The sequence below is a fragment of the Notolepis coatsorum genome, assembly GCF_963971535.1.
Source record: "Notolepis coatsorum genome assembly, chromosome: 1".
NCBI lineage: Eukaryota > Metazoa > Chordata > Actinopteri > Aulopiformes > Paralepididae > Notolepis > Notolepis coatsorum.
In genome coordinates, this window is record NC_140165.1 from 238,529,235 (window position 1) to 238,543,285 (window position 14,051).

Sequence of the window (14,051 nt, forward strand, 5' to 3'; positions counted from 1 at the left end):
TATGAGCGGGATAGGTAGTTGACGCAGGTGCACATATTTATCCATCAGCTTGGCGATGGGGTAGGTGTACTGTGATAGTCCTATTTCTTGGCTGGTGAAAGCATTTGTAATCCTATACCGTCTCTCTGGCTGCCCGCTTGCTGCGATAGTGAAGGAGACATTCTCGCCTTTTATCGTCTTTAAATCTCTTCTTATTGTCCGAATTGTCATTTGGTTCTCGCTCCCCCGCAGTCCCAGCTGGGCCGCAGCGGACGCGAGCAGAAGGGTCTTCTCTGACCCGTCATCAAGGACGGCGTAAGTGTCCATGACTTTATCTTGGTAGCTCAATGTTACACGGACTACCTTTAAGAGCACTTGGGCGCCGCTGCTGCTGGCGGGGTCAATGTACATGACACTTGCCTTTGTGCTGCTCGATGGTGCAGGTGCAGGCTTTCTTCTGTTACTGTCGTGTAGGACATCTAGGTGGGCTCCGTCACACCGACTGCACCTCTTCTTTAGGCGGCACTCGGCTGCCATGTGACTGCGTGCACATCGGTAACAGCGCCTGTTGGACTTTATCCATTGACTCACTTCTTCTGCATTCATCTTTGTGAACAGGTCACATTGTGACAGCCAGTGTTCCTTCTCGCAGTACGGGCACACCATCTTCCACTTCTCTTTTCTCGAGGGGGTACTGTGGTTCTTACTGCTCGGTACTGATTCTGATTGGTGCATGACAGTCACCGATCTTCTTCCATCGTTTATTCTCCTAGGTCCCTCTCTGGAGCTTGGTGTGCTCCGCACGAACGTATCCAGTCGTAGGCTGCTGACTTCTCTCGCCAGGAAGTCGGCTAGATCGAGGAGGGATGGTTCGGGACCGTTAGGATCACGGTGGTCTCTCTGCCGCCTAAAGCGCTCTTGTCTGGCGGGTGGCAGCTTCTCTAAAATCCTCTCGACGTTAGAGTTGGCGTATAGCTCGTGCATACCCTTTTCTCGTTGCGCTCCCAGCATCCCTACCAGGGACTGCACTTTTATAGACAGGTCATCTAATGAGCGATTGTCTGTTGCTGGGGGTAGGCGATCAATATGCCTTATCTCTTGGATTACGTAATCCCATATACGTCCATATCTCTGGTCCAACGCTGCTAGAGCCGCGGTGTATGGGGTCGTAGAGGTGGCATAGGCTAGCGCTATATTGTGCGCTCGGGGTACTTTCAGGTGCTTCAGTAATATTGCATACTTGTGACGTTCATCAACGACATCCACCATCATTGTCTCTAAGCACATCCGGAGCTCCGTGTACTGTGCTCGATTCTCATAGGTGAAGTCTGGAAACGTCGGTGTACCAATGTATGACGCCGTGGATGGCTGATACATCGGCGAGCGTTGGGGGAGAGGCCTCCTAGGCGAGTCTCCTCTTGCGCCTCTCTGTGGGCTGGTACCGGCAGGGTACCATGGCCCGCTGGTCCAGGTGCTATTCCTCGGGGCTGGTCGTGCGTCATGCTCACCCGTGAATAGAGTCGGGGGTCTGTAGCGCAGCGCCGCGGGGGTATAGCCTGGGCTGTACTGGACCTCCTGGTCCGGTGGAGTACTGTGCTGTCGTCGGGCTTGGTTCTCCTCCTCTCCCTCTTCTTCTTCTATCAGGTCCTCTAGATCCTGTAGTCGTTTATTTAGCTTCTCCGCAGTGTATGCCGCTCCTTCCTTGTAGCTGGGTCTCGCTTGGACCGGTCGGGGAAGGGGGTCTGCGGGGGGTATAGGCTTGGTCTGTTGGTCAAGTTCAGGGTCGCTTGCTCGGTTAGGGGATGCTGCCCTTGACTGTTGTCTCGACGAGTTCCTTGAACCCCTGGCGGAGGGAGAGGGTGTTGCCTTGGTGATCAGCTGCTCCATTAGCTGCGCTTGTAACTTGTCGCGCTCGGCTTGTAGTCTGTCGCGCTCGCCCTGTAGTCTGTCGCGCTCGGTTTCGCGCTGGATGAGAGCGAGGTCGCGCTCTGTTTCGCGCTGGATGAGAGCGAGGTCGCGCTCTGTTTCTCTTTGGGCACCGGCAGCGGCACGCTGGGTGTCTGCTCGGTCTCTTGCCATATTCTCTTCCGTCTGAAGGCGTCTCATCTCCAGGCGTATGCGCTCTTCTTCGCTCCGTTGCTGTGTCTGGAGTCGATCGCGTTCACCCTGAAGTCGATCGCGTTCACCCTGGAGTCGATCGCGTTCGGTAGAGGCTGTCAGGCTGACGAGGAACGCCTGTGATAGCATCCTCTCCGCTTCGCTGGGGGAAGACGGTTGTAGAGGTGAGCCGCTCCTGGCGGTACTCGTTGGGGAGTCCTGGAGCTCTATTTCCTCTGCGCTCTCCTCCTCTTCTTCCGTGCAGAGTTCTCTCTCTGTAGGGTTGTCTTCCTCCCGGGGCTGGTCGGGGACTACTTCTTCGGTATTGGCGGGGGGTAAAGGCATGTCAGCTCCCTCCTGGTCCCCACCGTGAGCTTGGTCAGTTACATTAGAACCCACTAGGGCCTCTGTGGTCGGGGTAACCTGGTCGTTAAGGTCAGACATAATTTTACTTTCTACTTTTACCGCGTTTACCGTTTGTCGAAGGCTAGGTAGTTGACTGACAGCGTAATCCTCTAAGTACTGAGGTGTCTGTCGTCTGCGCCGCGGGCGTTCTACGTTAGGAGGACCGTTTCGTGGAGTGTTCATCATAGGCCATTTCAATATTAATAACACTATATTAATATTACACTAGTTACCCTCCGGCTCGAAGGACCAATTGTAACTGAGGGGTACAATTCCCTGACTGTATTGATAAGTATGGTATCATTAAACCACTACCGCTTTATGTACTTTAACTACTGGCCACACAGTACATGATATAGATATGATGAACACTTTCCCACCATGAAACCAAGTCCACACAAATGTATAAGTCGAATATTTAATATATAGCAAAGGGTATATACAACGTTCACTTAATGACATTTATGATTTGAATGCACTTGTAAGGCAAATGAGTATTCGTAGGCAAATCAACATTGAATGTCCAATCTCTGGTTACGCAGGAAGCAAGTATACAACCTAGTTCCTTAGGGAACTATAGCGATGGCACTTAATGATTATAGCTGGATACACTAAAGGGGGTCCCGCTGGTTGTAAGTCAGTAGGGGGGGGGGGGGGTTAGGAGAGCCGCTGGCGATATCCCATCTGGCCAACGATTTCTTGGGAGAATTCAGAGTGCTGAACACGGTGCCCACAGAACCTTGGTCCACAGATGAATACCGTTGGGCCCTCTTGTAGACGGTAGCTGCCGGTCCACAACGAAGAGACGTGAGGCGACCTCACTCGGGGTAGAGCGCCGTCTCACCTGGACTCCTCTCGGGGGTAGTTCCAACACTTACCAGTGTTGGCTGTTATCCATGGCATAATCAAAGCACCCAAAGCAAGTAGATAATCCAAGCCGTGTAGGGCTCGCCGTCGTCCGGGTAAGGTAATCCAATGTGCAGGTCCACTCGTCCTAGCCCAGAACTCCTCGGATGGAAGCACCACACGTGGTCTGCCCAGCCTGGTTAAGACTCTAGATAACGCGAGGAAACGATGGGGGTACTGCTCACTTTATAACTCTAACCGAACGATGCACCATACATAATAGACTATTATTAACTTAATAGAAATACGTCCCACTCAACGGTATAGTGCCAAACTATGACAATTCAACTATTAATCCACACGATGTCTCAATGCCATTCTGAGGCCAAGTTGACCATACTGCACCACACGTGTATCGTGGGTGAGGCTTAACGTCTTGCCACTAGGTTGGAGGGTAAAGAACTAAGGGCTAAGGGACTAAAAGGAAGTTCTACTTTACTTGCGCCATATATATATGCGCTGTGAACAAATAGTACCATTCGTATTTCGCCAGACGTATTCCTACGCGGAACCGGGCTAGTAACGACATGTTCGTCGGCACGATTGAACTTGAACCAAGGGGCTTGGCTGCTGGCGCCAAGTTCTTGTCCAATGAGAGAATGAAACTATTATGGGCTGTTAGTAGACTAAAGGGATATTCAGTGTATATGTACAAGGAATATACAAGGGATATCAAACGATATAAAAATACTATTAAATATATATCCATAAATAAATATATATATTCGGTTTAATCTGATCCTTCACAACATTTACGCTTATGAAAACATTTAATAATATTTATAGGCTATAGGCCCTCGTTTGGCCATAATAGCCTATTCTCAAATGGCTAAATCTCTTCGCTGACAGACCCAGTATAGCCTATAATATCATATATGTCTCCAAGGAATCATGGGGCTCTGGGGAAGAAAGGTTGGGAACCCCTGCTATAGCCTATCCTTTATAATGTTATAGGCTATTTTATTTACAGTAGTCTATTTATGATTTGTTTCCATAGCCGGTCTCAGTTATGCTGTGGCTGAGACGGGTCAGGATTAATGAAGCTGCTAGGACTAGACTGCTTCTCGGCTCCGAATTAAAGCACAAAAATCTTCAGCGGAGCCCTTTGTCTGACCTGGATCTCTCCGGCCTTGATCTTGGAGTCCCCCAGCACTTGGATGAGCTCCTCGTCGTCCACAGGGTTCCCCTCGGAGGAGCTGAGACGGAACAGGATCTTGTCTTCAATCTCCTTCAACTCCTGCTTCATCTGGGCGTTGCTGACGATCAGCTGGTTCTTGGCCTCCTCCAGGTCTGGACGCTCCTCAGCCACCACCCTGCCCAGCAGCTGGTCCTCCAGGCCACTGGGGACGAACACACACAAGTTAGAATGTGTCGTAAATTAATTAAATCAAAATGTATGATCTAGTACTAAGTAATGAATTTAAGAAACAGGATCTCAAAGAAAATAAGTCACGGCTGTTAAGCAGAAAATACCCTCACTCGTCAAAAAGAGGTACCAGTAAGGGCAAGTAGACCTTGGATGGTTAGCTGACATTCTCGCCACACCCAACAAAGTAAGATTGCGTTAAGGTCATAAACTGACCCCTCCAGGCTATATTGAGGTGATCAAGCAGGAGGTCTTGTTTATTTTTAGGGTAAGCGAGTAACCAACAATGGTGAGAAAAAACCCCTTGGCAAGAACCTTCTGTCAGGGAGAGATAAGGTCGTTAAAGAAACAGGAACTAGCTCCAATCATAAAACTTAGAATACAGTTTGAGGTCAGGGGGCTGTTAAACCTTGTCAGCCAAACTGGGCCCTTGAGGAAATAGATAAAGGCAGCTGGCCAAATAGATTATGCATTACACAACTGAGCAAAAAGCTAAACTCCAGAAACCAAACATAGTCATTAATTAAACTGAGAAAGTTAAAAGGTACCATTGTGAACTTATATAAAAATAACTGGTAAGAAAGCTAAACAAAGTAAACTTAACAAACTACTGTACTTAATTAGTTGGTATATTAAAACAGTACTGCCTTCTCTTGACTCATTCTCTATCAAACAACAGTACTGCCTTATATCAAACAGCAGTACTGTATTTGCAAAGCTGGTATGTAATGAATGTATAGATAACAGTACTGTATTTCTATGTATGAAATGCTTCATCTTCTGGAAAGTTGTGTGTGTTGAGCTGTGCTGGTAAAAGGGTTTAATCAAACAATTCGATTTTAATCCGTATCATTAAAAGAAACGGCCAGAAAAAGCTAGTCTACCTCCTTACATGGAGGGGGAGACAGCAGCACAGGGGCGTTAGCCAATGAGAAGAACGCCGGAGTCCTTGAGATCGTGACAGCACGTTTCAAGGACTCGACCAAGGGGGGAAGGGTCTTTTCTCCTATATAACCAGGCATGCAATAGGAGAAGGGGAGCGCTGAGACGAAAACTGAAACAGAGGAGACGGAGACGAAAAGCAGCTTGAGACTCGAACCTGGAAAACTCCAACACTGAACGAGAAAAGAGATGCTACCAACGAGGAAACTCTGCTGACGAGCTGTTTATAGATAGAAATAATTGAAGCTGTGAACCCGAGAATTTATGCTGTTGTTTTCAAATAAAGCAACAGTCAGACTGTTTTCACCGGTAGCGCTGACTCCGTCTCCGATCCTTTGAATGAAACATTACCAAAATGTGTAAGTACAATTAGCAGAGTACTGTAACGATCCACTATACGAACTTGAGACTTTAGCTACATAGAAACCTTGAAAATACACGTTAAATGTTCCATCTCAGACACCTTGGTCTGAGATGACAGACAACAGGTGATTGTAATCAAATTAGGGATGTCCGATATTATCGGCCGATATTGGCATAAAAATGTGATATCGGAAAATATCGGTATCGGTAAAAAAATTATTTAACCTTTATTACATGGCGTTTTCACATTCGCCGAAATGCTTGCTTGTGATTGGTCAATAGCCCCCCGACTGCGGTCATTATTTTTCAATAATGACCGCTGTTTTTTCAATAATGACCGCTGTGCGCAGCTGTTCGCAATCAAGCCCACTGACACACTGTTTCAGTGCAATTAGACACTGCCGTGCCGGCGTTCTGCTGCCAGCGATGACAGGGGGCGGAGCGACGAGCGGAGCCAGAACACAGCGGAGCCAGAACAGAGGCTGCCCGCGATAATAATAATCACTTTATTTGGGCTGACAGAGCCACAGAACAACTGCGATTTGTCAAATGAATTAGGTATATTGTTAGTAAGTTAGCCATGTAATAAGCGGGATAATGTATAGCTTTACTCGGTCATTGTCGCAAAATAATTGACCTTCACTGACGTTTAAAACACCTCGCCGAAGCGGCTCGGTATTTTAAACTACGTGTCGGTCAATTATTTTGCGACAATGACCTCGTAGCTATACATTATCCCTTACTTATTTACCGAGGCAAGCAAGTAAGAACAAATTATTATTTTATTTATTGTCAAAGTATGCATAATGTTGTGTTAATTACACAACAAGATATGTAATGTTAATTACCTGAAATTATTCAGTTTTTTGGGGGGGGGAAACCCTGCATATATCGGTATCGGTTCATATCGGTATCGGAAATTAAGAGTTGGACAATATCGGTATATCAGTATCGGTAAAAAAGCCAATATCGAGCATCCCTAAATCAAATAGCAGGTGATTATCATTAAATGCCAACTGCAGTCAATGAGCTGTCGCTCTACACCATATTGTATGAGAACACTATGAATAATAGTCTCTACTAGTCTCTATTAGTCTCTACTAGTTTCTATTAATCTCTACTAGTCTCTATTAATCTCTACTAGTCTCTACTAGTCTCTATTAATCTCTACTAGTCTCTATTACTCTCTATTAGTCTCTATTAGTCTCTATTCGTCTCTCTACTAGTCTCTTTTTTTTTTTTTTTTTTTTTTATCTTTTTCCCTCCTTTTTCCTCTGTTTTTCTCCCATCCCAATGTTAGTCGTTATGCCAATTCCCAATCCCCTTCCTGGTCGCTGCGCACTCTACCCCCTACAGTCAGTCTGGGAGAGTGGAGGCTATCACATGCTTCCTCCGACACATGTGTAGCCAATCAACCACTTCTTTTCACCTGGCAGCGCGGACTCTCACTGAGAGGGTGTAACGTGTGGAAGGATCACACTACCTCCCTTAGATCCTTTCCTCGCTGAGCAGGCGCCCCGACCGAACTGTAGGAGTCGCTGTTTACAACGACCAGAACCCACCCACCGGCTTTCCCACCCTCTAACACTGCCAATTGTGTTAGTACGACGGCCGGCCAAGCCGGAAGCAACGCCGAGAGCTGGGCCCGATACCAGTATATCCTGTGTTGGTGGCGAGCACCTTGCCCACTGCGCCACCCAGCCGCTCTACTAGTCTCTATTAATCTCTACTAGTCTATATTGGTCTCTATTCATCTCTACTAGTCTCTATTAATCTCTATTAGTCTCTATTAGTCTCTCTCTACTAGTCTCTACTAGTCTCTATTCATCTCTACTAGTCTCTACTAGTCTCTATTAGTCTCTATTCATCTCTACTAGTCTCTACTAGTCTCTATTAGTCTCTATTCATCTCTACTAGTCTCTACTAGTCTCTATTAGTCTCTATTCATCTCTACTAGTCTCTATTAGTCTCTACTAGTTTCATTTAGTCTCTACTAGTCTCTACTAGTCTCTATTAGTCTCTACTAGTCTATATTAATCTCTACTAGTCTCTATTAGTCTCTACTAGTCTCTATTAGTCTCTACTAGTCTATATTAATCTCTACTAGTCTCTATTAGTCTCTTCTAGTCTCTATTAGTCGCTACTAGTCTCTACTAGTCTATATTAATCTCTACTAGTCTCTATTAATCTCTACTAGTCTTTATTAGTCTCTACTAGTCTCTATTAATCTCTACTAGTCTCTATTAGTCTCTACTAGTCTCTATTAATCTCTACTAGTCTCTATTAGTCTCTATTCATCTCTACTAGTCTCTACTAGTCTCTATTAGTCTCTATTCATCTCTACTAGTCTCTACTAGTCTATATTAGTCTCTATTAGTCTCTACTAGTCTCTATTAGTCTCTACTAGTCTCTATTCATCTCTACTAGTCTCTATTAGTCTCTATTAGACTATATTCGTCTCTATTTGTCTCTACTACTCTCCTCAAGTTTAGACAGGACTAATAGAGTCAGGATTCTCCACACTAATCTAATCATCTATTTTATCAACAAATGTGTAAAACCTCTTTTCACAAATTGCACACACACACACACACACACACACACACACACACACACACACACACACACACACACACACACACACACACACACACACACACACACACACACACACACACACACACACACACACACACACACACACACACACACACACACACACACACACACACACACATATATGTATGACTGTAAACAACAAGGTGCAGGAGTGTGTATATGAAGCCACCGTAAGTGCGCCTTACCTGGGTGAGAGAGTGAAGTTAATGAGCGTGACCTTGGTAGAGATCTCTGGAGAGTAGTGTGGGTTTGGCAGCTTGGTGGTGATGTACATCCTGAATTTTTCATGGTAGGGGATCTCGGTGTCTCCCAGCTTCAGCACGGTTGTGCCCTGCACCTTGTACGTCTGAGACCACAACACACAGATGGCTACAGTCCACGTGTCCAAATGCTTGTTATATTCACATAGTGTTGATATATGTGGCTGTGTGTGTGGAAGTATGGACCTGTCTCAGCAGGACAGGCTCGAGAGCAGGATCGAGTTCCTCTCCGATGTTCTCCAACAGGACGGGTTTACCGAAGCGGATGGCGTTCTCGAGGCTACGCAGGAAGTCCTTGTCGCTGAGCTTGATGATTTCCAATCCGTTTTCCTTCTCCTGAGAGAAGACAGGATACAAGGATAGGTGAGCAATGAACGGTCCTCTGCAGATATAATGAACGGCCCTCTACAGATATAATGAACGGCCCTCTACAGATACAATGAACGGTCCTCTGCAGATATAATGAACAGCCCTCTACAGATATAATGAACGGCCCTCTACAGATATAATGAACAGCCCTCTACAGATATAATGAACGGCCCTCTGCAGATATAATGAACAGCCCTCTACAGATATAATGAACGGCCCTCTACAGATATAATGAACAGCCCTCTACAGATATAATGAACAGCCCTCTACAGATATAATGAACAGCCCTCTACAGATATAATGAACAGCCCTCTGCAGATATAATGAACAGCCCTCTACAGATATAATGAACAGCCCTCTACAGATATAATGAACAGCCCTCTACAGATATAATGAACAGCCCTCTACCGATATAATGAACAGCCCTCTACAGATATAATGAACGGCCTCATACAGATATAATGAACGGCCTCATACAGATATAATGAATGGCCCTCTACAAGCAGATATGATAAACGTCCCTCTGCAGATATAATGAACGGCCCTCTACAGATATAATAAATATGCATAATGAAATAATATCACACGTACACAGTACATTTTGCAGAGTATATTTTACTCAAACTGAGTACATTTGTCAGTTTGAGTCAAATGTACTCAGTTTGAGTAAAATTTACTCTGCGAAATGTACTGTGTACATACAATATAGACATACTGACACTGATATTAATCATATAATTACTAGGGATGGGTCATAAACAAATCATCTTTTGTGGGAATCGACTTTTGTAATGTGGTTGGTAATTCATTGTTATTGCCTCCAATAAAGTCATGAACTGTGTTGACTGAAAAACAACTTAAAATTTCAGGAGCTTGGAGCGCTGTTTCTGCCTGACCTCTGGCCTGCATGCGTTGTTCCTGCCTGACCTCTGGCCTGCATGCGTTGTTCCTGCCTGACCTCTGGCCTGCATGTTGTTGTTATTCTTCCTTGGCTCAGAAGCTGGCTGCAACACAGCTTTAGACCCGTATTTGACCCTTCTTACAAAAAAGGCTACATTACCTGCCGTGAAGACAGGTGGCAGCAGTGTAGACGTTAACGTTCGGCGTACCACATACGGTACATCACGCCCGTGTGCGCATCGCAGCACTTTGCTCTCGCCTGTCGCCTCCGGGCTGTGTTTCTCCCGATCATTCAATACATTGTTTGAAAGTTTTGCCGCCTTTCGATCGTCACCACACTCAACCTATTGCGTGCTTCTCGTCTCGAGGTACAAGACGAAATATCCGGCAAGCGTCATTTGACAAGCAGCTCCGACGAGTGACCACGTCCTGAACTAACCAGTCACCGCTGATGGCAAAATGTATTGACCACCGTTGTAGCCAAGGAGCATCTGCTCCGAAAGCGATCCCAGACGAGCACTGATTGCAACGAGAAAGGGGTCGAAGAAGACCAACAAGTTCTTTGTCTTGACTCGCACGTCAGAATGAATGGCAGCGGGCAGCCATAACGATTTTGGATAATCACGCTGAATTATTGCGGTACACATATTACAAAAACCTTTGTAAAACACTAATGATTTTTATAAACTTTGGACCTGTATGACTATAAGACTTCAGGCTATAGGACCGTTATGTTTTCCAGCTCCTACCTCTCAGCTGGAACCCAAAAACAGGCATCTGGCAACAAGTCAACACAAAAGAAAGGAGCAAATATTTTATTTGAGTGTGTTCAAACCTCTGTTTCTCTATTACATTAGCACTCAAAGTGCTTTTTTCAGCTCAAAGTATAAAGTATAATAAAGCGCAAATGACTTTGGGTATGCAATCGACAGGCGTTTTATGCTAAATGTGGCCGCCTGTTAACCCTTTGATCGCCGGGGTTAAATTCATAATTTACCATCCCTCGCCAGCCGTATTTAACATGGAGAAGTTCCCCTTCTTTGCAGGGCTATAACTTTTTAAATTGTATTGCTAAATTGACATTACCATGGCCCATTCAAAGTCCTATATCTATTGTTCAGGGTGTAGCAACGTTATACTTTTTCATTCACATATTCATACTAAAATACGGTCTAAAGCAGGGGTCTCAAACTCAATTTACCTGGGGGCCGCTGGAGGTGGAGTCTGGGTGAGGCTGGGCCGCATCAAATATTCCACAAAAAAAGGGTTTCAAGTATTCAAAAAAAAGTACAACTGATCCAATCTTCTCAATCTTATCTTCAGGCTTCTTAGTGGTGTCAGTAGACTTATCCACAGCTGTGTCAGTAGACTTATCCACAGCTATGGAAATGCACTGTGCCAGTATTTCAGTTATTCTGGTTGCTGTGCGATCTGAGGGGGATTTGCTTTTGTTTGCCTTCAAACATGGTCTCCATCACTTCAGTCATACATTATTTTCAAATAGCTACCGTTTCTTGGCATATAGTCACATAATTGGTTTGGTGCTGGGACCAGGGGAGTAGCTGGGGGGGGGGGGGGGGGGGGGGTAGGATGATTCCAAGGGCCCAGCAAATGCCCCACATTTTTTTATAGATTGGGGGCCCCACATTTTTTAATAGATTGGGGGCCCACAAATTGATTCTTTCATGGGGCCCAGAATCTCCAGCTACGCCCCTGGATGGGAGCCTGGGACTCAGCATGAACGGATTATTTTCCCGTCCATTCACCTTTGAATGCAGTCGACATTTCTTTTACTGACCATCTTTGAAAATGCCATATTTTTCTGCTGCCTGCCTGCTGGCGAAAATAGGCTAATAGCTACATTTATCTCACAGAGATAAAACTGGGAGCGAGTTTACTGTAGAATAGATGCGCTGTCAACTCTGCTCCGATTTGAACTGAAAGAGAGAGACGACATGCAGTCCGTGAAGACCCGCCCTACTCCCCTACTCTGCATCTGATTCGCAGACTGTGGGTGAGGGGGGAAAACGCTGACGGGACGCGTATGTGATTGGACCAGACCCATACACAGACACACAGTGGCAGTGCTGCGGATGCAGAGCACTGCTCGCAGAGGAGAGAGAGAGCGAGGAAGCATTTGCTTCCACTTTACTTGATATCACTCCGGAATCACGTTTCAACCAAGTCACTAACATAACGTTGCTGTCATGAGCCTGCGCTATGGTAGCCTACAAGTGATAAAATAAATAAAACTTCCAACTCTCGCGCAACGACTCGGCAAACAGTTGCGCGCGGGCCGCACTAACACTAAACGTTGACGTCCAGTAGGGGGCCGCAAAATATCATCCCGCGGGCCGCAATTGGCCCGCGGGCCGCGAGTTTGAGACCCCTGGTCTAAAGTATAAGTATGTTTTTATCGTTTTCTGCAGCTTTCTCCAGAACGTGATTTATAGCCCCAAATGCATTATATTGATGATTGTATACAGTTTGATAGCAATCGGTGCGAGATAAAAGATTTCAAATGGACGTACTTCTAGAAGTTACTACGTATGATCTGATGATGACCGGATGGGCGGGGGGTCGTTTATAATTCCGTGGGCAAACGTTATATCATTCATCTAGTGTGGGTGATATGATCATAGTATAGAAGACATTACAAAATAACGCTGAAACTCACCGTAGCTTCCTCGCGCCGTTGGGAGATGAGCGTGGAACAGAATTTTTTCTATTATGGGATATAGAAATACCCAATCCATTTCCAGGTTGTATAATAGTATACGTCCAAATCATGTTGTTTATCGAGTTATTGGCAACGGATCGATATCCATTGTGTCGAGCTCGAGTCCCGGGACCTATAGCGAGTGATCGGACCAAATTGAAATGAGCACCAGCGTCCACTTCCATGTTTATGCCCTGGGCGATCTGCCGATCGGCCACCAGATGGCGCTCTTGAACCGTTAGAGAGTTGACAGGGGCTCACCAGTACATATAATGTCTCCGGGGGAGAAATATGATTTCGATCAGATTTTTTAAATATTGATATCAATGACGCTGTACAGCGTCATCGGCAGAATAAGCATGGCGGGGAATGACGCTGAAAAGCGTCAACGGCGATTAAAGGGTTAAGGGGTTAGAACGTTAGCTGTAACGTGAAAGGAAGACCAGAAGAATAGGACGGCAGCGTGAAGAAGAGATCCAATTCTTGTTGCACTGATATATCAAAAAAAGTGTTTTTTTAGGATTCCCTATGTGTACCCTTGCTTATGTAAGGGGTATGTGAAGACAAGGTGGGAACGGGGTGCCGGGAAATTTTGCTGGGAAATCTCAGTTATTTTCAAATCCCAATATTGACAGCTATGCCCGTGGTAAACTTCAAGAACTTGTCTAGTGTGAAGAAAAACCTGTCTAGTGTGGGACCTATGGTTCTACTGTGGCACCATGTCCACAAGGATGACATCTGTTTATTAAAAAAGCATCTGTTTATGCAACAAGTGAGGACGACAAACCCAGCTAGTAAAATTCGCCTGGCATGATGAACGTAGATTCCCATGGAGTCCCAAAGAAACAGACTAAGAAATGACGTAAACACCATGATCAGAACCGCAAAAAGAAATTTCATCAACGACAAAACTGAGGAAAACAAAAACAAACCCTGCGAACTTTGGAAATTACTCAATAATCAACTAGGCTGCAGTAAAAAACTTAAAACCAGATTCTCAAACATAAACATAAAGACGGACAACACGCTCATCACAGACAAGCTGGATGTAGCCAATTACTTAAACATCTTCTTCACAAACATAGCCACAACACTGGTAAACAAACTACCCTCCCACTCAGGGCAT

At 45.5% G+C, this 14,051-nt stretch overlaps 1 protein-coding gene across 1 annotated transcript in view; it reads right to left on the reverse strand.

The window, feature by feature from the left end:
• Positions 1-14,051, reverse strand: part of LOC311224391 (dynein axonemal heavy chain 1-like) — a gene marked incomplete at both ends in the record, with an annotated part of 190,100 nt that overhangs the window by 38,827 nt on the left and 137,222 nt on the right. The window contains 3 exons of the mRNA XM_084309358.1: positions 4,502-4,727; positions 8,863-9,023; positions 9,124-9,273. Coding sequence (XP_084165484.1) covers positions 4,502-4,727; positions 8,863-9,023; positions 9,124-9,273 — 537 coding nt within the window. The remainder of the gene's footprint in view (positions 1-4,501; positions 4,728-8,862; positions 9,024-9,123; positions 9,274-14,051) is intronic.